At 33.7% G+C, this 27493-nt stretch overlaps 2 protein-coding genes across 3 annotated transcripts; both read left to right on the forward strand.

The window, feature by feature from the left end:
• The first annotated feature begins 97 nt into the window (after positions 1 to 97).
• Positions 98 to 4266, forward strand: LOC127246620 (late embryogenesis abundant protein 47-like). The gene is made up of 4 exons (XM_051268092.1): positions 98 to 238; positions 363 to 617; positions 1582 to 1771; positions 4121 to 4266. The coding sequence occupies exons 1-4, from the start codon at positions 122 to 124 to the stop codon at positions 4264 to 4266; spliced, it is 708 nt and encodes a 235-aa protein (XP_051124049.1). The 5' UTR covers positions 98 to 121.
• Positions 4086 to 27400, forward strand: LOC127241447 (uncharacterized). 2 transcript variants are annotated; one of them, XM_051260533.1, is made up of 44 exons: positions 4086 to 4398; positions 4579 to 4764; positions 4927 to 5016; positions 7325 to 7398; positions 7527 to 7682; positions 7902 to 8022; positions 8185 to 8240; positions 9483 to 9537; positions 9608 to 9664; positions 9772 to 9873; positions 10511 to 10591; positions 10693 to 10745; positions 11629 to 11698; positions 12347 to 12410; positions 13221 to 13369; positions 13475 to 13599; positions 13688 to 13745; positions 14269 to 14366; positions 15182 to 15266; positions 15391 to 15456; positions 15535 to 15594; positions 16459 to 16545; positions 16646 to 16832; positions 17432 to 17475; positions 17616 to 17744; positions 17836 to 17964; positions 18041 to 18093; positions 18185 to 18233; positions 19309 to 19367; positions 20749 to 20888; positions 20978 to 21132; positions 21686 to 21814; positions 21881 to 21966; positions 22063 to 22178; positions 22258 to 22370; positions 22520 to 22643; positions 22798 to 22919; positions 23293 to 23470; positions 23555 to 23705; positions 25143 to 25467; positions 25845 to 25984; positions 26073 to 26191; positions 26273 to 26474; positions 27158 to 27400. In XM_051260533.1, exons 1-44 carry the CDS (start codon positions 4291 to 4293, stop codon positions 27243 to 27245), a joined length of 4839 nt encoding a protein of 1612 aa, XP_051116490.1. In that variant the 5' UTR covers positions 4086 to 4290; the 3' UTR covers positions 27246 to 27400. The 2 variants fall into 2 exon arrangements, with proteins under 2 accessions (XP_051116490.1, XP_051116570.1); XM_051260613.1 differs by having other exon boundaries at positions 23293 to 23458.
• The last annotated feature ends 93 nt before the right edge of the window (positions 27401 to 27493 follow it).

The following is a 27493-nucleotide window of genomic DNA, read 5'->3' on the forward strand; positions in this document are numbered from 1 at the left end:
CTATAATTTCTTCAAATCATCGTTACTATTCACACAAACAATTAATTATTCATCCATCAACATTATCTACATACATATATAGAGAGAGAAATAGAAATATCAATTAGTGAGAGAAATTAAAATGAGCCAAGACCAACCCGGCAGGCCGCAGCAGGCGGCGGAACACGGCGGCGGCGACTCGGCGCTGCAATCGGCCGCCGCCGAGGTCTTCGGTTTGCTGTCCACCAACACCAGCGATGTACGTTAATTTTGTAATGTTAGTTTCGCGTCCATTTATTTATTCTTTTATCTTCTTTAAAAACATTTGAAATTAATTATATATTATAATGATGGGGATTTTATGATTGGTGGGCGAATTAAAGGTTGCGGGGCTGACGCAATTGCAGCAGCGCGGAAATATCACTATCGGCGAGGCGCTGGAGGCCACGACGCTCACGGCGGGGAGCTACCCCGTCGGCTACAGCGACGCCGCCGCCATCCAGGCGGCGGAGGTTAGAGCAACCGGCCGTACCAACATTGTGCCCGGCGGCGTCGCCGCCGCCGCCCAATCGGCTGCCACGCGTAATGCTAGGATCACACGGGATGCTGAAAAGACAAAACTCGCCGAGGTTCTTTCGGTAAGAATTTTATTTTTACTATTTTTTTTATATAATTTATTCCCTCCGTCCATTAGTTTATTTGGGCTCCGTACAAAAAAAAAAATTGAATATTTTATTAAAAAAATAATAAATAATCAAGATATTTTTTGAACTTTAATTAAAAGAACACAATTTTAGAGATTTTTTGTCCTAAAAGTTTTGTTTTGAAAATTTTGTTTATGTGAGAGATACAAAATTATATGAATAAAATAAAAAATATATATATATTGAATATTAATAAAAAATATATATTGATGAATTATGTAAAAAAAATCTTATACAAATTAATCCCTAAATGATATATTAAAAAATTGTGATGATAGACTCTTGACCATAAAATTATGACTTATGATTTCTTTATTTTTTTATTTTTCTCTCTGTGTTGCAAGATATATGGTATTTTTTATATACACATTAAAAATTAGTAGTATTTAAACGTAATTGGTGATATTTTTATAGCAAAATTTTTTTGCCATGTTTTAATTTGATGTAATAATATTAATGTAAATTATCATAAATTTAAAGTTACTTATAATATAAAGTGCGGTCAAATTTACTAAATAAAATGTATACCTTATTATAAGCTAGACAAAATCACGACAGAAATAAAAAATTATTATTATTATTTTTATTATTATAAAAACATATGTTATCAATTTTATTTTTTTTTATAAAACATATGCTTAGTGCGTTCTTATTGAGGTATGAAAAATCATACTAATATAATAGAGAACGATATTTTATGTGTTTTTAATAATTTGTATTAGTGTGTATATATTGAATATTGTAGTTTTATAGCAATATTTTTTAAAAATTATATTAAAATAAACGGTTGAATAAATACATAAACCTATTTTCGAAATATATTAAGCATTAATATATACTCGATAAAAACAAGTAATATTTGTCTTTTAACGTAGAATTATATATTATGAACACACAGGATGCTCGGGCCAAGCTACCATCGGACAAACCGGTGACCCGCCGTGATGCCGAAGGAGTCATTGTAGCCGAGCTGCGGAATGATCCCAACCTTTGTACCCGTCCCGGTGGTGTCGCCGCCTCCATTGCCGCCGCCGCAAGGCTTAACCAAAATAATGCTCATTCCAATACCAAAAACAACAACAATGCTAGTAAATAAATACAAATGTTTATATTATATTAATTTGCTATTTTGTTTTATATTTTTTTTTTTACATACATTTAAAAAAAAATAGTATGTTTATTTACGTATAGGTAAATCTCGTTTTAATCGAGCAATTAATGTTGTAACAAAGATTTTAGCATTGTTATAAGTTTATCTAGCAATTTTATCAATGTATTCAACATATTTAAATAAATCGAATAAATACAACAAACTTCACGATTTAATCTGTGTTTGTTCGGGGCATTGGATTTAATATACATTCATTCCATTTTTTTCCCCCAAAAACATCAAATCAAACACCTATTTTTTATTTTTTATATTATACTTAAAAATTAATTTTACGTTCAAAACATCACATCTACACCCATTTATATCACATCATGTAACTATTCAAATTCAAAATTTTTTATATTTAAATATCAACTCAAAATCCAAACCCCCAAACAAATACAACCGAAGGGAAATGAAATGTTGGTTGATTGTAATTCTAGTTATATTATAATATATATATATAAATAAAAATAAAGTTAAAATATTTTAAAATCATGCATCATAAATTATATACCACAAATAAATAAAAGTGTCTTAAGATTATGGGTTCAAACTTTGACACATCCGGTGTCCATCTGCTACACATGATTCGTAGTATGACTTGTCTTGTCGAACCTAGTTTGCATTGAACTTAATAGTATTTAAATTATACTCGACTAAATAAAAATATATAATTGTGTTGTATAAATGTATTTTATATGTTATAATAACTGTTAATGATGATGTCTTTTTTATTATGATAAGTATTATCCGTTTATATGTTAAATTTATATTATATTAAAATATAACATATAATAAATATCATAATAAAAGAGAATACAATTTAGGGTGTGTTCGGTTGAGAGATTTAGACAAAATCTTACTATTCATCCAAAATTTTTCCTCAAAAAACATCAAATCAAATACCTATTTTTTATTTTTTATATTATACTAAAAATCAATTTTACATTCAAAACATCACATCATTACCTATTTATATCACATCATACAACTATTCAAATTCAAAATTTTTACTATTCAAATCCCAACTCAAAATCCAAACCCCCAAACAAACACACCCTTATAATTGATTTCAACACGTGTAATGTTACTACGAGTTTATTCCGCTTCTTTCGAGACCATTATTTTTTTTTAAGTAAATTGATAGTTTGGTTTCATTTTTACATAAAACTATATTGATGATGCTATTAAAATATTTGAGAAAATTCCAAAGAGAATGATAATAAATGTTTATATTGCATATTTAATACTATTTTTCGTTCCCCGTTTCATTTATTTTTTGCGTGTTGATATTTGAATATTAATTATTATATTAAAATGTAGTACAAATTAAGAAAAAATTCTAAAAAATATTTTAATCAGTGTTTTGTCATATATAAAGATATTTTTAATGTTAAATATAATGTAAAAGGTAAATGTGTCGTTTAAAGACGGAATGAGGGAGTATTAAATTACTTATAGAAATTTTGTAATTCAAACGTGTGTTTAATCGGAGGTTTAAGAATTACTTTAGACACTTGAGAATTACAATTTTAAATTAGATTAAATATTTGATATATAATACTATAAATAAGTACCGATATTTTTTAATATAAAATTTTAAATATCGATTAATTAGTTTTGGTTTTTTTTTTTTTAAATCAATATTCAATTTGATTTATTTTTAAAATACTATTTAAATTAAAATTTAAATTGAAGCCAACTATTAACTCTATTGTGACTTGGGTTGAAGTTTAAAATTGGAGTCTTACATTTATAAAATTTGAAATTGAAATAGTACTATTTCATTTTAACCTAAATGGTCCTATTTAGTTTAAATACTAAATTTTATGCATTGTGTAATTAACAAGTAATTAAAAAATGTATTAATAAAAATAATTATAATTTAATAATAATAATTATAAATTAAGATTAGAATGAGTAAATAGTTTAATTAAAATAAAAATTTATAAATTAAAAATTTTAAAATATGATTAAAGTGTATAATTATATTTTTTAAAAAATAAAAGAATAAATTATATGAGACGAACACTATAATATACAATCCAGTAGTATATATATGATATTTTAATTATAAAATTTAATTTTTAATATAAATTTAAAAATAAAAAATAAAATTTTGATTTATTTTGATTTACATTTTTGTTATATAAATAATAAAAATATGGTTAAAAGGCTACACCAAAAACCGAGTCATAATTTAACAAATGACCTATGTACGTATATATTTGTGTGTGGGGAGAGCTCACGTGGCGAGCACGTGTTTCTTCTTCTTCTTCCTTAGTTCTCAAGCGGACGGGCAGAGTAGATGCAAACGCAGATCTGTTTTCCTACAATGTCATCTCCCACCCGATGAACCTCACACCCAACCAACCATCGGAATCGGAATCAGTAATCGGAATCTCTCCTCGATATAACTCACTGAAGTGAAACTAGCAGTGCTTTCGACCGAGGATGGCGGCTTTCATGGCGGCCTTAGAGTCTGATCTCAGAGCTCTTTCTGCGGAGGCTCGCCGCCGTTATCCTTCCGTCAAAGACGCCGCCGAACATGCAATTTTGAAGGTATTTCTATTTATCCTTTTTTGTTGCCTGTTGTGTCTGCGGCAGAATTGGTTGTTTATCTGAATTATTCACTGATACAAAAAAGGAGAAATGCTAGTACTTGGAGCTTTCGATGTGGAACTTTAGTATGTGCTGGGGTTTTATAGTTTAACTGACGATGGAGTTTATGTAAATGTTCAGCTTCGATCGCTGGCGAGTCCGGACGAGATTGCTCATAACGAGGACATAGTGAAGATATTTGTAATGGCTTGTGAAGTTAGGAATGTTAAGCTAAGTGCGATTGGTCTCTCATGTCTGCAAAAGCTTATTTCTCACGATGCTATTCCCCCTTCTGCTTTGAATGAAATTCTTGCTACCCTAAAAGATGTGAGTTACTTAAGACTTTCGTTCTGATTTCCATACTCTGTGCGCTGAGTTAGTTTCTTAAAGTATTGTTATTGTTTTGTTTTATGTTATTTTCTAAATCTGTTGGGATAATAAACTTAATCTATTCATATCTCATATTCACATTTTTTTTTTTTTTTTCAGCATGGCGAGATGGCAGATGAGAGCATTCAACTTAAAACCTTGCAAACTATACTAGTAATATTTCAATCTCATTTGTTGCCAGATAATGAGGTAAAGGTCAATTTATCAGTGCAAATTCGTATTTCTTGTTAGCATCGTTGTATCTAAAAAGGATAATATCTATGGACATAACATGTAAGGTTAGGAGGAAGCTAATCACCAACTACTGGAGAGTGAACCTAATCTATAACCTGGAAGTTTTGGATGGAATTTAGTTAAGATGGCTGTGGATGTTTGTTGTAAAATTTGATGGCATTGCTCTATGGAACCCTTCTTATGAGACGAGTGTTAAGATCATCTGTTCCTGTATATCATCAATTATATGCATGTTCTTTCAGTTCCAATATCTTTGATCGCTGCTGAGTTGTTACACCTGTCTGGATTTTGCTTATTGAACATATTGGGTGTGTTTACTTGTGAGGTTTTAGTTTTGGGTTTTGATTTTGATTTTGATTTTGATTTTGAATAGTAAAATTTTGAATTGAAATAGTTGTTTGATGTGATATAAATATGTGTTGATATGATGTTTTGAATGTAAAATTAAATTTTAGTGTAATAAAATAAATAAAAATTGGGTGTTTGATTTAATGTTTTTTGAAGGAAAAAAAAGTTGGAATAGTAAAATCAGGTGTAAAACCTGACAAGTAAACACACCCAATATCTACGATATAAATAATGATAACAACCACAAACCAGTGGCACCGTATACATAATGCTTTCACTGAAGTTAGACAAAAAAGACTTTTTCATATCAATGCATTGTGGCATGATCATAATATATTACTTTTAACTAACACTGGTGTGCATCATATCTTTGTCTTCAATTGTGGATGTTTGAAAATGGTCTTTTACCTTATTAATCCTTGAATAATATAGAAGGCTACATATTTATTTGATTCATATATGCATATATATATATATACACATTATGTTCTAGGGGTTTAGGGTTTAGATCTTAGAATTATTGATAATATTATTTTGCCTATTGGGATGGAGAAGTTTAGAAATGGCATATTAGTCTCCGTATGAGACTTATCAATAGGGTGGTCCAAGTCTGGGATTCTTTTAATAGGCTATCCTTCTCACATTATCTTGTTGACTGCAATTCAGATAGGATTCTTTTGGAAGCCAAATCTGAAAGGGGCTTTCCCTTGCCATTACCATTAGACACCTGATTTAAATCCCCATCAATTTTGGCCCCCTTATCGCATTATCTAGTCTTCCAATGTACCCACAAAGTCAATACCTTTGTTTGGAAGCTTCTCCATGGTGACCTGCCAATCTAATGTCTTTTATCTTCTAGGGGTTACTTATGTCCTCTTTGCCACCTCCACGGAAAAACAATCAATCATCTTCTCCTCCACTGTCAGCTGGTGTCCTATATTTTGATTCAATTTATTTGCCTTTGGGATTTCTCTTGGTTTGGCCTTTTTGAGGGCATGATCTCTCCCAATGGGATTGTTTTTTTATGGCGTCAACCTTCATTTCTTGGGGTAGTATGCAAAGCCATTCTTTGGGAAAAGTGACATCTTGAGATACTGTTGTCTTGGATAATGAAGCTTTCTCATTAGAACAGGTCAGCTCCAACAGCTCACTGTCAAAGTGTGGTACAGAGCTCATTTTCTAGCCATGGTCATTTCTCTTTCTTCTTTGATAAATGATAATCAAGGCATGTTTCATGGTCATTCTAAACCTACAATGACTAAACCAATTGTCTTGGGGAATCTTCCGAATCTACCTTGGGGGAAAATGAACACAGACGCCTCAGATTTTGGTAAACCCTGACCGGGTAGAATTGCAGCAATTATTAGAGATCACCATGGCCATTTCCCCTTCATTCTTCCCAAATTTATTGGCATCAAGGATTCAAATGCGGCTGGAATTCTAGCAATTTGTACACCTTCAGTGTGGTACAAATGGGGATGTAAACTTTTATCTGTTTGGCTTTAAATTGTCACACTTTTCTACTGTTTTCACTAGGCACTGCGTATCTAATATTTTTAATTATCAATAAAATATTTCTATTTTCCAATATATATATATTATGTACTAGTTGAATGATGTAACATAATAGGTGCCAGGTGGCTTGGTGCAAAGTATATACTCTTGGCTATGTGCATATTTAAATATGAGTGCCTCTACATATAGGCTTAAACTTGAATATAAAAAAGGTTATGATTGGATTATAATTAAATTATGCAGTTTTAAATTTTACTAGATTTATCTGTTGTTTCTCATTGATTCATGAGATCTGATATTAGAATCCACATCTAATGCTGTCAACTGTTGTTTCTATGAATGCATACAGATCATTGAATTTGCATATATGGATTTTGTTTTAACTTTTCGCTACTGGCAGGAGAACATGACTCTTGCTCTTGGTATCTGTCTTCGTCTCCTAGAAAACCATAGGTCATCCGACAGTGTTAGAAAGTAAGTGACTATTGAATTGTGCCGTTGATAATTTTTCCTGCTCTTGCCTTTTGTGCTTTTCTTATATAACTGATCAATAAATACTAGTTTTTTTTTTTGTTTTTTTGTTTTTTTGTGCCTTTTATCAGCACAGCTGCAGCAACCTTCAGGCAAGCAGTGGCACTGATATTTGATCATGTTGTTAGCTCAGAGTCACTGCCTGCTGGCAGATTTGGCTCTGGAGGATATGTTTCTCGGACAAATTCTGTTACTAATGATGTCAATCGCAACATAAAACGCCTAGAGTATGTGATTTTCATTCATTGAATAATACTCACTACCATAGATTTTGTACATCTTACCAACTAGTAGTAGTACATGTTTATGCAATTTAGTTATATTTTTAGCATTATCTTTCAGTTATATAAGTATTTAGTGATTCCACATGCATGCAAGTTTGAATGAAAGGTCATTCTTCCATACTTCCAAGTCTTCTTATAGGTGATTAAATTATGCATGAGCAGGTCACTGGAGTTGGAAGTTGTTTCTGGAGGGTCATCATTAAGAAGGACTACTCTTTCCAATTCGGGGAAGCTTGGCCTTATCTTGCTTGAGGACTTGACAACTCTTGCTGCAGGTGGATCTGTATGTGCTAAAATAAATTAATTTACATCTTTTTTTTTTTTTTTCTTGATCTTCAATATTAACTCCTATCATTGCCAGCTGAAGTGGATAGTTTTTTTCTAGAACTTATGCTACCTGCTGTTCATCTGGTTGTAATGCTTGTGTTTTTGTTGGGTTTTTCAGGCTACCTGGCTACATGTTGGTTCCATTCAACGGTCATTTGCACTTGATTTAATTGAGTAAGGATTTTATTATTGTACAATTATATATATTCAGTTAAGTCTGGTGCCACCATGTTCAAATGCTTGCCTCAACTATCTCTAAATAAACATATATATATGTGTATATATCTATATTGTTGATGGAGATGTTTTTGTGATGTCTGTCCACTCATAATTTTAGGGAGACAACTGCTTGAAGTTTTCTCCTTAACTTGTTTCCAATATTGTGTTATTTTTTCATTCGCATTATGCACATTCCTTGTATTACCGGGGAAGTTTAGTAACAACCAATCTAATATAGCAGTACATCTTGTTATTTATTTATTATGGCATTTAAGGTTCATGGGAGAGCTGTGATGGAAATAACTAAGTTCAAAATTTTCTCAACTAAGAATGAACTTCAATTTTCTATCAAGAACATTATAAATTTCTCCTGTATTCATTAACCGTATAGTACACTTATATACCCAATCAATGTGACCCTACGAAAGGAAATCAGTTTAACTACATGGTTTCTGTATATACATATATTAACGTACATTATTTCTCAGTCTAACTCTAGCTCCACTGAAGGCTAATGCTAAAGTACCTCCAACTTCTTCAGTTTTCACATAACCTGCATTCATATCCTCTGTTAGGTATTCGTCTAGTGGAGTGTCAATCAACTTCTATAGTCTCTGCTCATGAAACCCCAAATGTGAGGCTATGCAGAGTGTTCCCTAATTATTACACCACAATTTGGTTGGATGTGATCTTAATGCCTACATTAGCTAGAAGTTGATGCATCCAAAGTATCAATACTCATAGTAGCCTTGTCACTTGCACAAGATCAATTAGACACTTCTTGCTTTTTAATGACAGTTGATTTCCTCCAAAAATTTTACGAAGTCAGTTGTTGGCTTCCTACCTGACTTTGAATTTGCCCAATTTGTATCCAAGAAGAATCAATTTATTATGCTAACTTATACAACATTCCCAATCAAGGGAACTTTTAGGCAATGTGGAGTTGTTTTAGGGCATTCCATTGATGAACTGTGTCAGTAACCACGCTAATACAATAGGAGTCTTGGCGATGTAGGAGTCTGAATACTTGTTATTCAGCACTTGTGGAATGGGTGTGGGCTTTGGTTTGAATCCCATTTGATATTTATCAGAAGCTGTGCAATTTGTTACAACTTATGAATAACAGCTTTTAGAAGGATGATTGAACAGGTGATTATGAGTATGAATAACTCATTCTTTTGAACGGAAACATTTCAGGTTTGTATTATCTAATTATGTGGTGCTCTTCAGGACCTTAATCCCTTTTGAACAGGTATTGGCATTGCTTTTAGAGTTTGTATTTCTGCATTTGACTCGTTACTAATAGGTTGTTGAAACAACAGGTTCAGCGTCACCAACTATGCTCACTTCTCATTACATCACTTCGCACTAACTCTGAGGTGGTTTTAACCTTTTCAATTCATAAACATTGTCGACAATTTTCCACAATTAAATTATCATTCTGAAGATCACAATTATATATTTTTTTACTTGATTTTGTTGTTAGATTGAAGGTGAAATAGGAGAGCCTTATTATCGCCGCCTGGTCTTGCGGTGTGTAGCCCATATCATCCGACTTTATAGTTCATCTCTTACTACTGAATCTGAGGTACTATATTACTCATCTTTATAAAGAATTTCCATTTCATAGCTTTGTTAAAAGGAAAATGTATCTAATTGTACATACTGCCCCTAAAATGCTTCATGCTGTGTTCGACAGTATTGTAGGCAGATTAAAATATGATGACGGTTGATCCCATTTCTTAGTCTTTTCGACATTGGAATATTAGAGGAAAAAAAATTGTGGTACCTATGTGTTTAACAAATTGGCACATCATGCAAATTTTGAGTATAATGAATAGAAGTTCCTCTTTCATTTTATTGATCATACAATAGTTTCTACTTGTGTCAAACTTATGGTTTGTTTACTTGTAGTGACTTCATTGATGGTGCTCTCCAGTCTAACTCTGTTGAGGCATAAATAAAGCAAGCCATTGAGGGTGGTCTATATTAGTTTAGTGTTGATGTTTGACAGTTGCCTAAAGATATTGTATACCAATAAATGATTAAAGGATGCTAGCTTTTGGTTACTTGATGTTAGCTACCAACCTCTTATGACATGGACATTGTCACATCATATATTCACCTACCTATAACAATTTGAAAATTAATTTTCTTTCTTAGCAAAGAAACAGTTTAAAGGCTTGAAGTCATTTTTATAAACTCATCCCAGCTTATGTTTATAGGTGTTTCTCAATATGCTATTGAGGACTCTATCTCTTGATTTACCACTTTGGCATCGGATTCTTGTACTTGAAATCCTGAGGGTAAGGCCAAATCCAACAGCTTAGAAATTAAAGTTTTTTATTCATTTGCTAAATGTAGCTTAATTGATTTAAGCTAATTATTTGTAGGTTTGAATTGACAGGGCTTTTGTGTAGAAGCACGCACCTTGCGCATTCTTTTTCAGAATTTCGACCTGTAAGGAAATAATGCACTTAATGTTTTAATATTTATTTATTGAGTCTTAAACCCTTTTCTTCTGTCCCATCCAAACATCTGAGAGATCGCAATAGCATATTCTTTCTTATGATGGGAGTAGAGTTTCATAATAATCCCCTGGGTTGAAATTGATGGGATTTGGGTTATTTCTGTTTTAGAATGGCCCGCGTGCTGTATCATTTTGCATTTCCTTGGTTGGGTCTACCACTGTAAAATCTTTCCATATCTAATGAATCAATATACCTCTTTTCCTCAAAAAAATAAAAAAGATGATAGCATCGAAAATCTCTCAGGGCTTTCAGCTGTGTTACCTTCTTCTTCTTCTTCTTATTTTTTTCATGACCTTGGAATTGGAATGAAAATGAGGCCATATTTTTGGAATAATAGTACTTTTAAGCTTGGTTCACAGAAATCCTTATTATTATTTTTTTGCTTAGTTTGTGCATGTTTTCCTGTGCTGAAAGCCTTGTATACTCTAAAGTGAGATACTGTTACTTTTTATTCTTAGTTTTTGTTATGTCATGGCTCCTTCTCTTCTTTGTTATGTTTTTGCTTCCATGATTTGTAATTTCTTGAAAGTTTTGCTGTGTTAAAAAGGATTAAACCTTTTAATGACACATGCAATGTCATAGTTGTCTTTCTAATTTGCTCCTTTACCTTATTCTTGTTTTATTCCCTTATTTTTTTTTTTCCAAAATAAAAAGTCCTGAATGTATTTCTGCGACTTAGGCAAACATCAAATTATGAATCGAGTCTTAACTGGATGTTTCATGTTTTTATGTCCGATTACAGCTTTTGTCTCTGCTTGTTATTTTCATTCTACATCCTTTATATGCTCGCAATTTTTTGATGTGTATTGTAGACATCCTAACAACTCAAATGTGGTTGAGGGAATGATAAAAGCTCTTGCAAGAGTTGTCTCCAGTGTGCAGGTGAGAGATCCATTTCTTTTTTTTTTTACATTAATTCTGTTGGTCACATTTAGTTTATGTTTGACATACTTTGGCATATTATGGTGTGTTGAAACTGAAAGTGTGGAATTAATGTTGGGATTTGTTTGAAATTAGTTTTTACTAATTTACTGAAAGATATCAGAAAAGTGCTGATTTACATTGATGAAACTAGAAAAGCTTGTGTTGGCATCTATTTTCTCCTCAAGCTGAGTTCTTGTACAAGTTCAAGCTTGATTTGAGCTTTTATCAACTGTGCAGCTAATTTATCCAATTGCTTCATTATGATATCAGTATTTAGATAAATTTCATGACTTAGACAGTTGAATGTTGGAGATAAATTTAGTGATAACAACATTATTGAAAGATAACTACATTGCCAATTTAGTTGATTGTCTTCACTCAATGAAGTAACTGTAGGTACCTTCGGGCACCATATTGTGACTTTAATTGTTATTATATGGGCAGGTAATATGTGTTGGTTGAGATGGTGCCTTTGTGCTTTGGATGGAAAATCCTATTCCAAAATCATTATGTATCTTCTTTGTCATTCTCTTATTTGTGGAATTGGTTTATCCTTCTCACTCTCAGTATTCATGAATTCATTTAAATGTTTCCATTATGCTACAGTATCTTGAAACTGGTGAGGAGAGCCTTGCAGCTGTTGCTGGAATGTTTAGCAGTAAAGCCAAAGGTGATATATTCCTTTAGACTTATTAAAAAATTAGGGGCTTTCTTTTGAGGTGCTGTTCTTGAATGCTTGAGTTACTAGTCACCTGTCCTTATGAAAATTCCAGAGTAAGAGTTAACTAGAGTGTCTGCTCAAGCTTTGCCTCAATTTCCCTGTTTTTGTCCTACATTGATCTGGTAGGTCGAACCATTGATACGAAAGCAATATTTATTTTTGAAGAAATTAAATGAAAGCAATAATACAAGAATCTCCTCCTATTCTGTAGGAATATTCTCCTTATCGCTTGCTAAAAGGGCTGAATGACAAACGGCTTATTTATAAGGGAAGATACCTAACCTTAAAAAAAGACTTATCCGAAGCATAGAAAATCTAACTTGAGGGACTTCTATCAAACTTAAAATATTGTTAGTCATGGACTTCTTTTCCGCACCAACTTGATTAAAATTATTTGATAACTTAACATCTCTTAACCCTAATGGGTCAGCCTTAACACTCGACTCCCTTACATCCATCCACTTGGTATGAAGGCTTAAAAAATATTTCTGCAGAAAGGCTGAAATGGCCTGCTAATACTTGTTAACCCATCTCCTTGTAATTGGACTAGCTGGCTAGTGATTCACTACATCGGTGACCCTTTTGCCACCTTGGAAGTCCGTCCCTCATCTTACACTTCTATTTCTAAAGATCCTAAGTATGTAGATGTGTTTTTATCCCCATTCTGCTCATGCTCACATTCTATATTGATGTCCTATCTGTAACCATAATTGAACAATGTGGCGAAAGAATATCTGAATCTTTTTATCATGTTGCCAGGTATTGAATGGAGCTTGGACAACGATGCATCAAATGCAACTGTCTTGGTTGCAAGTGAAGCACATGCTATTACGTTGGCAATTGAGGGTCTACTGGGGGTAGTTTTTGCTATTGCCACCTTAACTGATGAGGCAGTGGATGATGGTGAGGTAAGATATAAATCTAATACCCTTTTCTATTACCTCTTTTCCTTCCTTCCATAAATATCTTAAAAACCGTGTTTCTTGTTTTGTGTTTTATGTTGGAACAATCAGCTTGAATCCCCCAGATGTGATATAGATCCACCCAAATGTACTGGAGTAACTGCAACTCTTTGTATGTCAATGGTTGATTCAACGTGGTTAACAATCTTAGATGCTCTGTCGTTGATTCTGATGAAGTAGGTTGAGAATATATATATATATATATTTACTATGTCATATGATAACCTAAAATTTGTCAATTCTGACATGTAGTTCTTGCTGTAGGTCTCAAGGAGAAGCTATTATACTGGAGATCTTGAAAGGATACCAAGCATTTACTCAGGTGATCTTTTTTACAAGATATTATATCCTTATGAGTTATGACTCTAGTGTGTACATGTATGTAAATAATTTTCAGTTTTTCTATTACTACAGCCTAAGTTTTTCTAGCCATAGGCCTTACTGAACTACAAAGTACTAACAGTAGCTATATGAAGGTATTATAGCCATGTGGCTACAGACTAGTGTTAATGCACTTCTAACGTGTTAATTCATGGCAAAGAGAGATATACTGATATCTATCGCTTAGATTAATAAATCAGTTTGAGCTAAGGAAAACCTTTATTGAGCTAGGGTAACTACTAAAAAAATTGCAGTGCGTTAGAGTTATATTTAATCTTGTATTATAAAGCTGATGATTCAAGACCTGTTGAGAATGGGTTATTAGTCTTGCAACCTATATACAGGACCAGTTAGGTTACTGTTAAACTTGTATTTTGCTTGTGGGTTTCTCAGATCACCTTTTTCTCTATATGCAACATTATGTGTATGCTGCCTTGCTGAATAATACTCATTTTTTCGTGCAGGCATGTGGAGTTCTCCGTGCTGTCGAACCTTTAAATTCATTTCTTGCATCCCTTTGCAAGTTCACTATTTATATGCCCAATGAAGCTGAAAGGAAAGGGTATGCGTTTTGAGTAAAGATGACAATTATGGTTCATTTAAAATACCCTGCCTTTTCTTTTTGGGTTAAAAGGGATTTCTTTTGCAACCTTTCTTAAGATCACTGGTTTCCTGGCTTAGATTGTTGCAGCTCACCTACATGTGTAGCGCTCACCCTCTTAATGATGAATACAAGAAATAGGAACCGGGGTTGGAAATACATATGAGTATGATAGAAGTTGGAACTTTTATTGATAGAAGAGTGAAAGGAAAATCTGTACTACAGGGTAGATCTCCCCATCCCAACTTTAGCCATCACTTGCCCTCTAAACCTAATCAACATAATTAGCCTAGTAAGTCAAAATAGAATGTAGCTATTCTGAAAACATAACCTGCTTAAGGGAAGTGGCCCCTGGCTGTGTCTCTGGGTGAAAACCTGCAGTGATGGCTGGTTTGCCATTGCCAGCGGTGCAGGTCTGCAATAGTACCACTTCCACATTCTGTGAAGAAGGCAAACCAGCCCAGTTGACCTGTCAGTTGGTAACTCTTGATTGGATGCTCATTAATACATAAAGTTGTTTCTGTTATAGTTTAAATAGGCTGAAGAGGGGAAATGGGGCTCAGTCACATAAGAATATTAATTTATCAAAGCATCAATAACCTTTCAAATGACCTTCAAGCGTTACCTTAACTGTTTAACTGTCTTCTGAAATTTGTTTATGGATGTAACTGGAACTACTTCACATTTTGGTGATTAAAATTCTTACTTATTTTCTGCCTTGAATTGTGTCTTAAACGATACAATTGAGCAACTAGCTTACCCATGTGTACGTGCAGCGTAGCTCTATCCCCTGTGCAAAAACGTGTTGAGCAGTTTATTGACCCAAAGGAAGGCATTATTCTTACACCAAAAAATGTTCAGGTTTCTCTCTAGATACTATCATTTTTTATCTTCAATTTGTGGATTTCCGATATTATTTATACTAGATTAAACCACATAGTCAAAGATAGTTTGATTATGATGCCCTCAATGCTTACATATATAGGCTCTGAGGACTCTCTTCAACATTGCTCACAGATTGCAGAATGTATTGGGCCCTTCATGGGTTCTGGTATGTTAATTTTCTTAAGAAGATGTTAATAATAATATCATATCTTAAGATAAATATTTTTTGTTTTATAATTTGGAGGTGTTGGAAACTCTATCTGCCCTTGACCGAGCAATTAATTCTCCACATGCAGCAACACAGGTAATATTGAGATATATACACACACACACATCTCTCTTAATACTCATTATTTTATTTAATTTTTCTTTTTACAAGCTTGCTTCCTTGCGTCTGAGTGGACCAACTCTGAATGAAGTTTAAATGAAACAAACTATCAAATTAAAAATATTCTTGAGTATTATGGTAATAAGTGAATTCTTATATCCAGGAGAGTACAGATGAAAACAGCATTTGGTTTGGCCATTTTATTGTAGAAAATGCTGTACGGGTAAATTGTGGTATAATCTGGTAGTTTGATAGTTCGAAAACAACATATTCATATGTAAGAGTACATGATATTTTAGAAAAATAAAATGTAGTAATACATCATACTTGTTAAACCTTTTGTAAATGAAGGGATTAAATATTCTCTCATTGGATGTAACTATGTGAATGCCCTCGTGGAATCCATCTGCTTTGGTGTCTCACTTATCTGTTTCCAGGATTTTTATTTCTTTCTTATTTATGGTCCTTGAAATTTGTGGTTTGTTAATAGGCATTGGATATAATGTTTTGAATTGAAAATAGATTTTCTTATGTAATATTTTTAATGAAAACTAGGCATTCAATGTGTGATGTTTTTAAGGGAGAAACTTTTATCAATAGTGCTAAAACAAAGTGAACACAGGTAAACATAGCCTAGGTTATTTCTAAGGTTTATAAACTACAATGGAGCACCTACCAACTGCAGTTTCCAATATTCATTGTAGTTGTTAGGTTTCATATAATGCACAGCTGTTAACAAAAGTATTTGGAGTCTCTATGAAGTTCTGGATGGTTTTTATGACTGACATCTTAAATTATCACTGAGACCTTGATTCTGCATTTGGTTGTTTGACCAAGTAGGAGGTTTCTGCTGCTGTGCCCAAGTTAACCAGAGATTCATCTGGGCAATATAGTGATTTTAATGTCCTCTCTTCACTGAATTCTCAGGTATTTTTTCCCTTCAGATTCTCTTTTCATCTTTATTCCATGGTATCATAGTGATTATGCCCACTGTGGCTTGGTTTTTCTCTTCTCCAATCTTATACAGCTTTTTGAGAGCTCGGGTATGATGCATGTGTCAGCTGTTCGATCAATTCTTTCTGCTCTGCGCCAGTTGTCACGTCAGTGTATGGCAGCAACTTTGAGTAGTACTGGGCAGGCATCAAATCAGAAGCTTGGAAGCATTAGTTTCTCCATAGAGAGAATAATATCTGTCCTCGTAAATAACCTTCACAGTATGGTTCTTCATATTTCATTGACCTCATATAGAGTGGTGCCTGATTATACAGATGGTTTTTTCTTTCTGTCTTTAATTTATTTTTTACAAAGGTGATAGTAAGATATATTCACTTCCCACACTATTCAACTTGTTGTAGTTACTAGCTAGGATTGAATTAGGCATTGTTGTTTATTACACATCTCACTAGTCTTGAAATAATCTGCACATTAATAACTTCTATAGTGAACAATCTTCTGTATTTTGATTGTAAGAAAACTATGAAACTAAATTAATAACACAATAAATTTGTCCCAGCATATGAAACAGAGCAATTAAAAGAGGCTCGATCAAATTTTCTAACTTGATCTATTAAATTGAAGGCTTATATTTTTTTATCATGATTAGTAAAGGACCCCTAATTTATCATAGTAATGAACCGTGGAATTGGATGAATATGCACTCAAGCTTGGACGTGATCAAACTTCAATATATTCTAGCTGCTGCTCAGTTTCGAGCCTTGATAAATACCTCTTTAGTGCTGGTTTCTTAAAATCTATCTGGATAGACCCTGGATGTTGACTGCTAAACTTGCGTTTATTCTGAAATTTTTTACAGGAGTGGAATCATTGTGGGATGAGGTTGTTGGTGATTTCATTGAGGTAACTGGTTTCTGCTCTTTTGATTGTTCCTTTGATATGTCAATGTCATTTGATCATCCATTTGTTCATTGAAGTCTAGCGATTCCTATATGAAGTTATGAACCTACATCAATCATTATCAACTGTAACATTTGTTTCAGCTTGCTGATAGTCCCAATCCACAGCTACAAAATATGGCCCTTGATGCATTGGATAAATCTATATGCGCAGTCTTAGGTTCGGACAGATTTCTGGATAATACATCGAAAACTGTTGATGTATCAAATGATGTGAGAACTTTGTCGCTTACTCTAGGGACTATATACTATGTTTGAATTTTTTTTTGTAGTTATATCATATAATCAATAATTCCTTGTTTAGATTAGTGATCTATCAAAGTTGAGTTCCTTGGAATGTGCTGTCATCTCTCCATTGAATGATCTCTACTCTCAATCCCAAAGTTTTGATGTTCGTGCTGGAGCTCTGAAGATTCTTCTGCATGTTTTAGAGGTAACTCTCAATAAATTCACTGAAAACTGTCCTTTGCACGACTTCTTTATGTTGTCTTGACTGATCTACTTATCAGAGATGTGGAGAGAAATTGCATTACAGTTGGCCAAATATTCTTGAAATGTTAAGGTGCCTTTTATTTTGTTGTCGTTTTGTGCGTTTTTTCTTCTCTTTATATATTTGAAGTTCTTATTGTAAAAAGTGTCTTCCGCATATGAAGGAATGTAGCTCATGCATCAGAGAAGGAACTCATCACACTTGGATTCCAGGTAAGAGAAGCAAGTGTATATAAAGATGTTGATGGAATCTAGTGCCCCTTTTCGTTTTCCATTCACTTGAAATATTGAAAGTGTATTTTCTTTCTACCAACTATTATGTTTCTTATATGGAAACGTCGAACTAAATTTTCCTTAGAAACAATTATTTCTACAAAATTCAGATTCTTCCAGTTGTGAAGTTGGCTGGTTAAAAATGTTTTTATCATTTAAATATCATGGTACAAACAACAATGTACGTAGGGCTGCTGCACATCAACTATGAATCTATGATATACAGGGCATGCAACAAGCATCCATGATATCAACTCCCTGTTGCCACTAAAGACTTAGATTATGCCTTCAATTAGCATGATAGAGACAAGTACCAAAGTTGCAAATGAAAATAGTGATTCAATAGATCTGTAATGGGTAATGTAGACATTGACGGATTGATATGTAGTGGCACATTTCACCAATTCTTGGGGTTTCTTGGCCATTATCTTAAATAACATTTGAAAAGTCATAAACAGAAGGATTAATATTGCAGAAAGGTGAGACTGAATAGCTACATGTCAACCTGCTCTTTGCTTCTCTTCTTCTGAGCTGTTGATATGCCATGCTTCTGTTTTGCTTTTGCAAAATCCATTATCTCCCATGAAGAATCAAAGTTATAGTTCTTTTTTTAAATTTATACATTTCACAAATGAAGCTGTGAGAAGACTGAGTTATAAATATGGGCTGGTGCACTCATACCTGAATAACTTAGTTATATATATTCATCATCTAATATTTTGGATTTGCTCTGATCAGTTGTGTTCTTATTAAGTTTGTAAGATAACTTAAGACATGTAGTTTGAGTATTGGATTGGGTATTTCTGACAAAATGTAGTCATTGTTTATATTAATGATATTTCAGTGATGTGCATCAAATCTGGATGAATGGTTTTGCAAAAGTAGTCATTGTTGATGTGCATCAAATATTTGCAAAAGTTTACTAATCTTATGAATGCTAAATTCTAACATTAAATCTAGATGTCCATATAATATTCTGGATCTGTATCTCATATATGAAGTTTCTTCCATGCAGAGCCTTCGTGTGATTATGAATGATGGGCTGCCCACTATACCTGCTCACTGCCTCCATGAGTAAGCACACATCATTGTATTATTGTTCTTGTTCTCCAATTTAAAAGACTCTCATGCATCGTTTATATAGTTGAAATAGTATTCTGCATTTTCCCTGGGATTGTAGAAAATTAGTTTGGTGTTTTTATTGAACTTAACTTTTTTATCAAATGTTCTGAAGATTCATGTTATGTGCCTAGATAGCATTAACAATTACATTTATGCAGTATTGAAGGCATACCTGCATGATATTTTGTCAGCCATAATAGAGTATAGTGTACAAATCTTCCATCCCTAACATTGTTTACTAAACCAAGATCAAAACCATTCGGCTATTTGGTTCATTGTCAACTCCCGCTTTTTCCCTAATAAATCATGAGTTTTAAATTTTAATATAGACATAATGATTGACATGGCGTTCTCTTATAACCCAATCAATTAACAGTTTCTTGAAGTCACGTAGGATGGGTGGTGTGGTTATGCTAGAATGTAATATTTGATATCTATTGTTAAATTATTTTGGTGATCAATATGCTTATTCATCAGGGTCTACTCAGAGTTGTTTCCTTCAATAATAATAATAATAAAAATAATAAAAATAGTCCCAAATTTGTACTGTTACAACTTTCTAGAAACACTTGATCAAAGGTGCAATTTCCTTCCTACATTGCTCTTATGTATCTCCCATTTGGATGCATTTGACCTTTGTCAACCTTTGATCTTTTTTATAACTGGAGGGAGCTATCCAATTCAAAAATGAACCATGAGATTTGGGACTGGCTTTTGTAAGGCAATTTATTATTTATTATTATTTTAAGTTGTGGAAGCACACAACTAGAGTTATATTTAACAAGGTATTCTCAGCTCCTTGGGTTATTTTGTACTTGCACCTTATGGTTGGAGAATGCTATAGAGCAAAGTTTCCTTCCATGGATATTCTCTCGCTTTTTTGGTCAGTAACCTTCTGGAGAATCTCACCATCTCCCTGTGGCTCCTAGGGCTAAATCTTCAGTGGAATGGTCGAGCCCGGAGAAAGGCTGGTGAATAATAAACACAAATGGCTCAACTTTTGGCAAGCCCAAGCGGGCTCTCCTTCTAGTTATTGTGTTTTATACAATAGAGCCTTTCCTCGTTTTTTCGATGCTCCCATCCATGCAATCTATGATTTCACCATGAGATATACTCTTTTCTCTATAAAGAAATATAGAATGAAAGAAAATTTAATTTAGAGAACTTAAAAATTGTTATGTGAATCCATTTTCTTCATCCTAGGAGATAAAAGATTGTTTGAACTTCTGGAGAAGAGGATTTTATCATGCTGCTTGGAAACTTATATGACCTCAAAATTATAAATCTTACTGGTCAAAGTTTACACATTCTCTAACGCAAACTGATTTTGCAGATGTATTGATGTAGCTGGGGCGTACAGCTCTCAAAAGACTGAACTGAATATAAGTCTAACAGCCATAGGTCTATTATGGGCTGCTACTGATTTCATTGTAAAGGGTCTCATTCCTTGGACTAAAGAAGGACTGGAAACAGGTTCGGCATCAACATAAACTTACAAAATTATTATATTTAGCTGTGTAGCTTAGTTTTTGTAGAATATGATGTGTTGCTTTGGGTGTCAGATCAAAAAGATCATGTGATGAAGGAAGAGCCAGTCCTGGATTCTTCTCAGGAGAAATTTACTGACACCAGATTGTCAAGTATTGTTGAACGTGACAAGTTGCTATCCTCTGTTTTCTCTTTGCTTCATAAGCTGGGAACTGATGATAGACCCGAGGTAAATCTGATTTTGAAGGGAATAGAATTAACTTATGCTATGGTTTTTCTGTTTCTGAAGCATTATAGACTCACATCCCATATTACCTTATCATTTATCCTGTTTGAGATGTGCTTATATAGTTTCCACTCAAAATGAGTAGTGGCACCATTCTTTTCTTGGTAATGTAGTGCAAAGCTTTGATAAAACATGAAAAAGGTTGCTGATACTCACCCAGATAATCAGAAGGATGTAACATTAGTTCATCTGCTAGATGGGTGAACTTTCAAAAATTATTTTTTATTTGCTACAGACTTGATCACTAGTTTTCTGCAATTATTGTTATTGAAACGTTCATTTGTAATATTCTAAACAATATCAGTGTTACCTTCAGTCAATGGGTCTTGTGACACACTTTCTTGTTTTTCATTGTCTGCTATTATTATTTCATTTGCTGCTACAACTGTTTTTCTCTTGACTTACTCTCATGGGAAAAACTTCATAGGTGAATCTCTTATGTCTACAAGTCTACAAGATAATTGTCTTCCACCCATAACTGACGTCCTATGTGTAGGTTAGGAACTCAGCAATAAGGATGCTTTTCCAAACTCTTGGAAGTCATGGACAAAAGCTTTCCAAAAGCATGTGGGATGATTGTCTCTGGAATTATGTGTTCCCAACTCTAGATCATGCATCCCACTTGGTAAGTTAAATATATCTTCATATGAACCTCTTTTGTTGTCTTGACTGAAAAGCTTCCTGGTTTTAGGCTGCAACCTCGTCTAAAGATGAAAGGCAGGGTAAAGAACTTGGAACTAGTCAAGGAAAAGCAGTTCATATGCTTATACATCACAGGTTTTGTGGATTTCTACTTGGTTTTACACTATATATTATATAATATTCCTTATCAATTCTTGCATAATAAAATTGTCACACTTAATTGATTGGCAGCCGAAATACAGTTCAAAAGCAATGGGATGAGACCCTTGTGCTGGTGTTGGGTGGGATAGCCCGTATTTTACGATCATTCTTTCCATTCCTTAGAAGTTTAATAAATTTCCAGTCAGGTTGGTGTTTTTTTTAATCTTATTCCTCCTCTTTCATTTAATTCTTTCATGTTATTTACACATAGATACCATATTTCAGGATGGGAATCATTACTTGTCTTTGTCAAGAATAGCATTTTAAATGGCAGTAAAGAAGTTGCCCTTGCTGCAATAAATTGCTTGCAATCAACTGTAGTTTCTCATTCTCCAAAGGTATTAGCTGAACAAGCCTCTTTGGTGTAGTCCTTTTCATGTAAACACTGATCAGACTGTACGCTGAACCTGATTTCTGTTTGGCATTGCACTTCTTAATATTGTTGATTATGTATCTTTTCATCATTTTCTAAATCTGCTTGAATCAGGGAAATCTTCCAATAGCATATATTCATTCTATACTTACTATATATGAGGATGTTCTCCGAAATTCAATGATTGACAACCATCATCTCCAAGCAAAAGTGAAGCAGGAGATTTTACATAGTCTTGGTACAAATATATACCTAATCTTGTTTCCCATAATTCTGTGGTTAATATGGTTTCTGTCTCTTTTAAATTACAGATATTTCCCTCAGGGTCAGGGATGTTTGGCTGGTACTAACATTTGCTCTTTTCTGTCATTTTGGCAACACAATGATTACAGGAGAATTATACTCACAAGCTCAAATGATGTTCGACACTGAAATGTATAAGCAGTTGATATCGCTTGTGGATTCAGCCATTAAAGAGGCCAGGATGGCCGAAAATAGCTATGAAGCAGAATATGTATGTAATCTTCCTTGCATATTGTTCACTATCCCTTAACCCTCTTCTTCTTATTTCCCTCAATGGAATCTTATAAACCGTAAATTTCATATAAGTTAAACATCTTAATTCACCGCAGATTTATCATTTTTGGATATCTCTATTTGGAATCTCTCTTGCATGTAGCTACCTGCATTACCCTTTTAGTAATTCAATTAAATGTGTTCCGCTAATATGTGCATAGTGAAGTTGTATGTCTTGGTCAATTTTGATCAGGTCTTTGCTGAACAGAAAATTTATTTTTAAAAAAAAATAAATAAATAAAGAGAGTTGCCATAGCTAAAGAAATATTGTGTACGTTGAAAGCAATAACATTTGCACTGCATCCTTGCAGGGTCATGTATCACCTTTGCAACGGACTATACTTGATATCATACCGCTATTACGTCCAGCAGTACACCTTAATTCCATGTGGAGTCTCCTTCTCAACAATTTATTGTATTTTCTTCCACCAGCGGAACCCTTTTTGGATGACTACAAAGAGGATTCCAGTTCCTTCGGTAATACTCATGGTAACTGCCTATAGTCTTGGTTAATTAAAACCTTGAACCTGAACATTATTTGTTATTTTGAGATGGTTTGTACGCCTAATGCAGGTTCTTCAACAGCCGAGACACTCACAAAGGCCAGCAACTCGTGTAATGTGTTTGCAGAGAAACTTGTACCTGTGCTAACTGGTCTCTTTTTGGTAGCACCAGTTCCAGAAAAGTACAAAATTTTACCGAATGTTATTCAAAGTCTGGGAAGGTAAGAGTCTCTCTTATGCTCACATAACCAATAAATATTTCTGCTTACAAAAACTTTTTATCTGTATACCTTTAAGAAATCTATCAGGATAATGATGGTCGTAAATGACAGTGTGCTGAATCAATAAAATAAAATAAAATAAAGACAAACAGATAATTTTGGCTTGTTTTTTTCTTTACTATATGTATATAGTCCATATTTGTATGATTTAATATAATTTATATTATGTTTTCATATCCCTGTAGTGTTGAAAATCACATTTGTTGATATATAAAAATATACATGTAAGATTGAGTCTTTCCTGTAATATGATTATACAAATTACTTACAAAACTAAAACTCTTAACTGCTGATTATTGTAATGTAATTTTTAAGCAATTGAATGTGTATTAGCCCTCTGAGAATTTGACGGTCAACATTTGCCAAATAGCCAAACTACCTTGTATAACTATTATTCATGGTCTCTCTTTACCTTTTTTAGCTTAACTTGATACCAATATCAATGGATGGTGTTTCTGTCTCTTTTATTATTTAACAAAATTAAGCATTTGTTTGTATCAGTGCATATCGTAATTTTGTCAAAGCAAAGGCATTGTATAAATTATTTAGCTGTGACAATTTAACTGAAAATCTTGTTGAGTTAATGGGAAGTATGAAAGTTAAATTTGATTCTATAATATTTATTTGAACTTGTTAGAGATAACATGAGGCTGACTAGAACTTAGGATGATAAAAGGATGAGTCCCCTTCAGCAGTTGTAATCTGGAACATCATTGGAATCGGAAGTAGAGCTTGCTGAAGTGTGCTATAGGATTTTGAAGAAGTATGAAAATCTGTCAAAGCTCAAGTAAATCATCAGTGTGCCGTGTGTTTCACGGTTTTAGCAATATTGGCTGAATTCACTAGAATGTGCGCAAATCTGAATCATAAGTCTCAATAACTCCTTCTTTGCAAGCTAAATAATTGCCGCAACAGAGAGCTAATTCTAAAGTTATCAATAATGTTAACCCTTTGGCATCTGCTTAGAACTCAAGATGCATCTAGTTTTAGCTCAAGATGCATCAGTGTGCCGTGTGTTTCACGGTTTTAGCAATATTGGCTAAATTCACTAGAATGTGCGCAAAACTGAATCACAAGTCTCAATAACTCCTTTGCAAGCTAAATAATTGCCGCAACAGAGAGCTAATTCTAAAGTTATCAATAATGTTAACCCTTTGGCATCTGCTAAGAATTCAAGATGCATCTAGTTTTAGCTCCTCTATTTGCCTTTTGATGTTTCTCACACCAAAATCTATCCTATGATTTTCATGTCTTTGTTTTTAATGTGCTGCACTCTGTAATGGGATACACTGCCCATTTTATTAAAATAGATGACCATCCTCATTAGTTTTTTCATATCAATTGGATTTCTTTTTCCTCCTTTTCCCACCATTGCAGGTGTATGACAACTAGAAGAGATGACCCCGATGGCAGGCTTTGGAGAGTAGCAGTTGATGGTTTTCAGCGTATTCTGGTTGATGATATTAGAAACATGAACCCAATATCTGGAGCCGAACCAACCATCACTCGAGTTTTAAGAATACATGTCTGGAAAGAAGTGGCTGATGTGTATGAAGTGTTTTTAGTAGGGCACTGTGGTCGCGCGCTACCATCCAATTCACTGTCAGCAACTGCTCATAAGACTGATGAGTCTCTTGAAATGAACATTTTAGATGTCCTGGGAGACAAAATTCTTGCATCAGAGACTGATATACCTCTTGAGGTAAGTTCCCCTTACATAGCTGTTTCTATATATTTTACCTTTATGTGCTTTACGCGAATTATCTGAACGTTTTTCTACAAGGAAATACACATAGGCATAAATGGGACAGGCAAAACAAATTAACTGCAGAATTACTAGTTAATGGAAAATTGTAAATATTCTAGAGCTTTTGGCTTCTAGTTTTTATTTTTGATTTATTTCCTTTCTCTATCATATTTTAGTAGCTGGCATGGAAACATGAAAGAAGGAATTATAAGAGTAATTTGCATCTCTAAGTTGTTTCTTTGAGCGGCCATCTTATTATGATTAGTTTGGAACAAATTGCATTATGTTCTCAAACTTCTGTAATAAGACATTTCTTCTGATGCATTTCACAGATTTTACAGAGACTGATATCTACCCTTGATCGATGTGCATCACGTACTTGCTATTTGCCACTAGAAACTGTCGAGCTGCTGCCTCCCCACTGCAGCAGATTCTCTTTGACATGCTTGCAGAAATTATTTTCTTTGGGCAGGTGGGTTGAAGCTTATATTTGATTTAGAATATAGGTTAATGTAACGAGTTTTATATTAAATATCTCACCTCAAACATCTTATTTGCAGCTTTGAGGGAAGTCATTGGAGTTCGGCGAGATCAGAAGCTAGCAAAATTGCAATTTTGACTCTGATTTCAAGATGTGACTCTATTTTAAAAAAATATTTGGCGGATGAGATTGACTTGGGTGTGTACTGAAAGAATTTCTTTCTTCTAAATTGACTTCTTCAAGTTTTCCTTGCCTTCACCCAATTTGTTCTTCATTCAGGTGACCGTTCCTTGCCTCACGCCAGAATGGAAGAAGTCATATTTGTACTCCAAGAGCTTGCCCGTCTTTTGATACATCAAGAAACAGCAGAATCCCTTCCTTTGTCTCCTAAATTAAAGGAGAGCGTGTACGAGGAGGATCTGGGAAGACGTTCTCATTTGCTGGTTCTATATCCTTCTCTTTGTGAGCTTGTTCTATCAAGGTAAGATAGTAAATTTGTTGTATTTTTTTATTTTCTTGCGGTTTTGCAACTCTATACGACTACATTTTTTCCCTCCGCCCTTGGCCAGGAGATTTCATCTTTTTACCTAATTAAAACTAATGATGAAACCAAACAGCTATTACTTCTAAGTTTGAAATGCAAAATAAGAACATTGTAGATTCTTCACAGTTGGATTTCTGAATCCTCTCGATTAATTTGATGCTTCTAACATTTTCTACGGTTAAGGACCTAAGGTTGGAGAAATTAAATATTTATAAAAATAATACATTTTATTAGCTTAAAGGCATATTAGAGGTATTAAATAATCATCGAAACACGCGGATTCTCATTAGTTCAACATTTTGGTGAGATGAACTTCATACAGTGTTAAAATCTGCACACTTACATTGCTACGTCTTTACCCACTAACATGTTTAGTTGCAACACTGTAGTTTGAAGATTAGACTGAACCCTTATGCACGATACATAGAAATTATGTTACTTGGGGTCACACTATAATCCATATGTTGTTTGTATTCGAATTAGCTTATATGAGTGCTTGTTGCTACCACGTTCATGTTTTAACTTAAAACCAAATTTTGCTATTGATGGAAATAGAAGTTCTGTCTATGCACTTCACATTGAAATCCCCTAATGCTTCCATGGCCTCCCATTCGTGACAGAGAGCCGAGAGTTAGAGGTCTCGTGCAAGTTTTGCTTCGTCTGGTTGCCTCGGAATTAGGGTTGCAAAAGCTTGAATCGACTGCTTGAGCATCGGTTGCATACTGTCAGTGATCTCTCTTAGTTTTTCATCGGTTTCTCGACGCCTTTTAAGGTGACCTTCTCCTCTCTTTCCATCTTCAGCATTAGAAATATTGTTGTGAAATGGTGCCATTGTGATGCTTATGGATTTCTGTTTCCTGTTATGATTATTTTTGTTTACAGCTGATATTTTCATATATATACAATTTTCTTGCATCATAAAAGGAAAATATATATATATATATATATTGTGGGAT

Source organism: Andrographis paniculata, unplaced genomic scaffold (genome assembly GCF_009805555.1).
Source record: "Andrographis paniculata isolate CXL003 unplaced genomic scaffold, ASM980555v1 Contig10END, whole genome shotgun sequence".
In the NCBI taxonomy this organism is placed as follows: Eukaryota; Viridiplantae; Streptophyta; class Magnoliopsida; order Lamiales; family Acanthaceae; genus Andrographis; species Andrographis paniculata.

Coding starts and splice junctions, on each gene's coding strand:
- LOC127241447 (XM_051260533.1), top strand. CDS start 4,291: ATGGCGGCTTTCATGGCGGCCTTAGAGTCTGATCTCAGAGCTCTTTCT. Junction 21,133..21,685: donor GAACTGATGATAGACCCGAG/GTAAATCTGATT, acceptor TCCTATGTGTAG/GTTAGGAACTCAGCAATAAG. Junction 23,471..23,554: donor TTCCTTCGGTAATACTCATG/GTAACTGCCTAT, acceptor CGCCTAATGCAG/GTTCTTCAACAGCCGAGACA.
- LOC127246620 (XM_051268092.1), top strand. CDS start 122: ATGAGCCAAGACCAACCCGGCAGGCCGCAGCAGGCGGCGGAACACGGC. Junction 239..362: donor TGTCCACCAACACCAGCGAT/GTACGTTAATTT, acceptor GGCGAATTAAAG/GTTGCGGGGCTGACGCAATT. Junction 618..1,581: donor AACTCGCCGAGGTTCTTTCG/GTAAGAATTTTA, acceptor ATGAACACACAG/GATGCTCGGGCCAAGCTACC.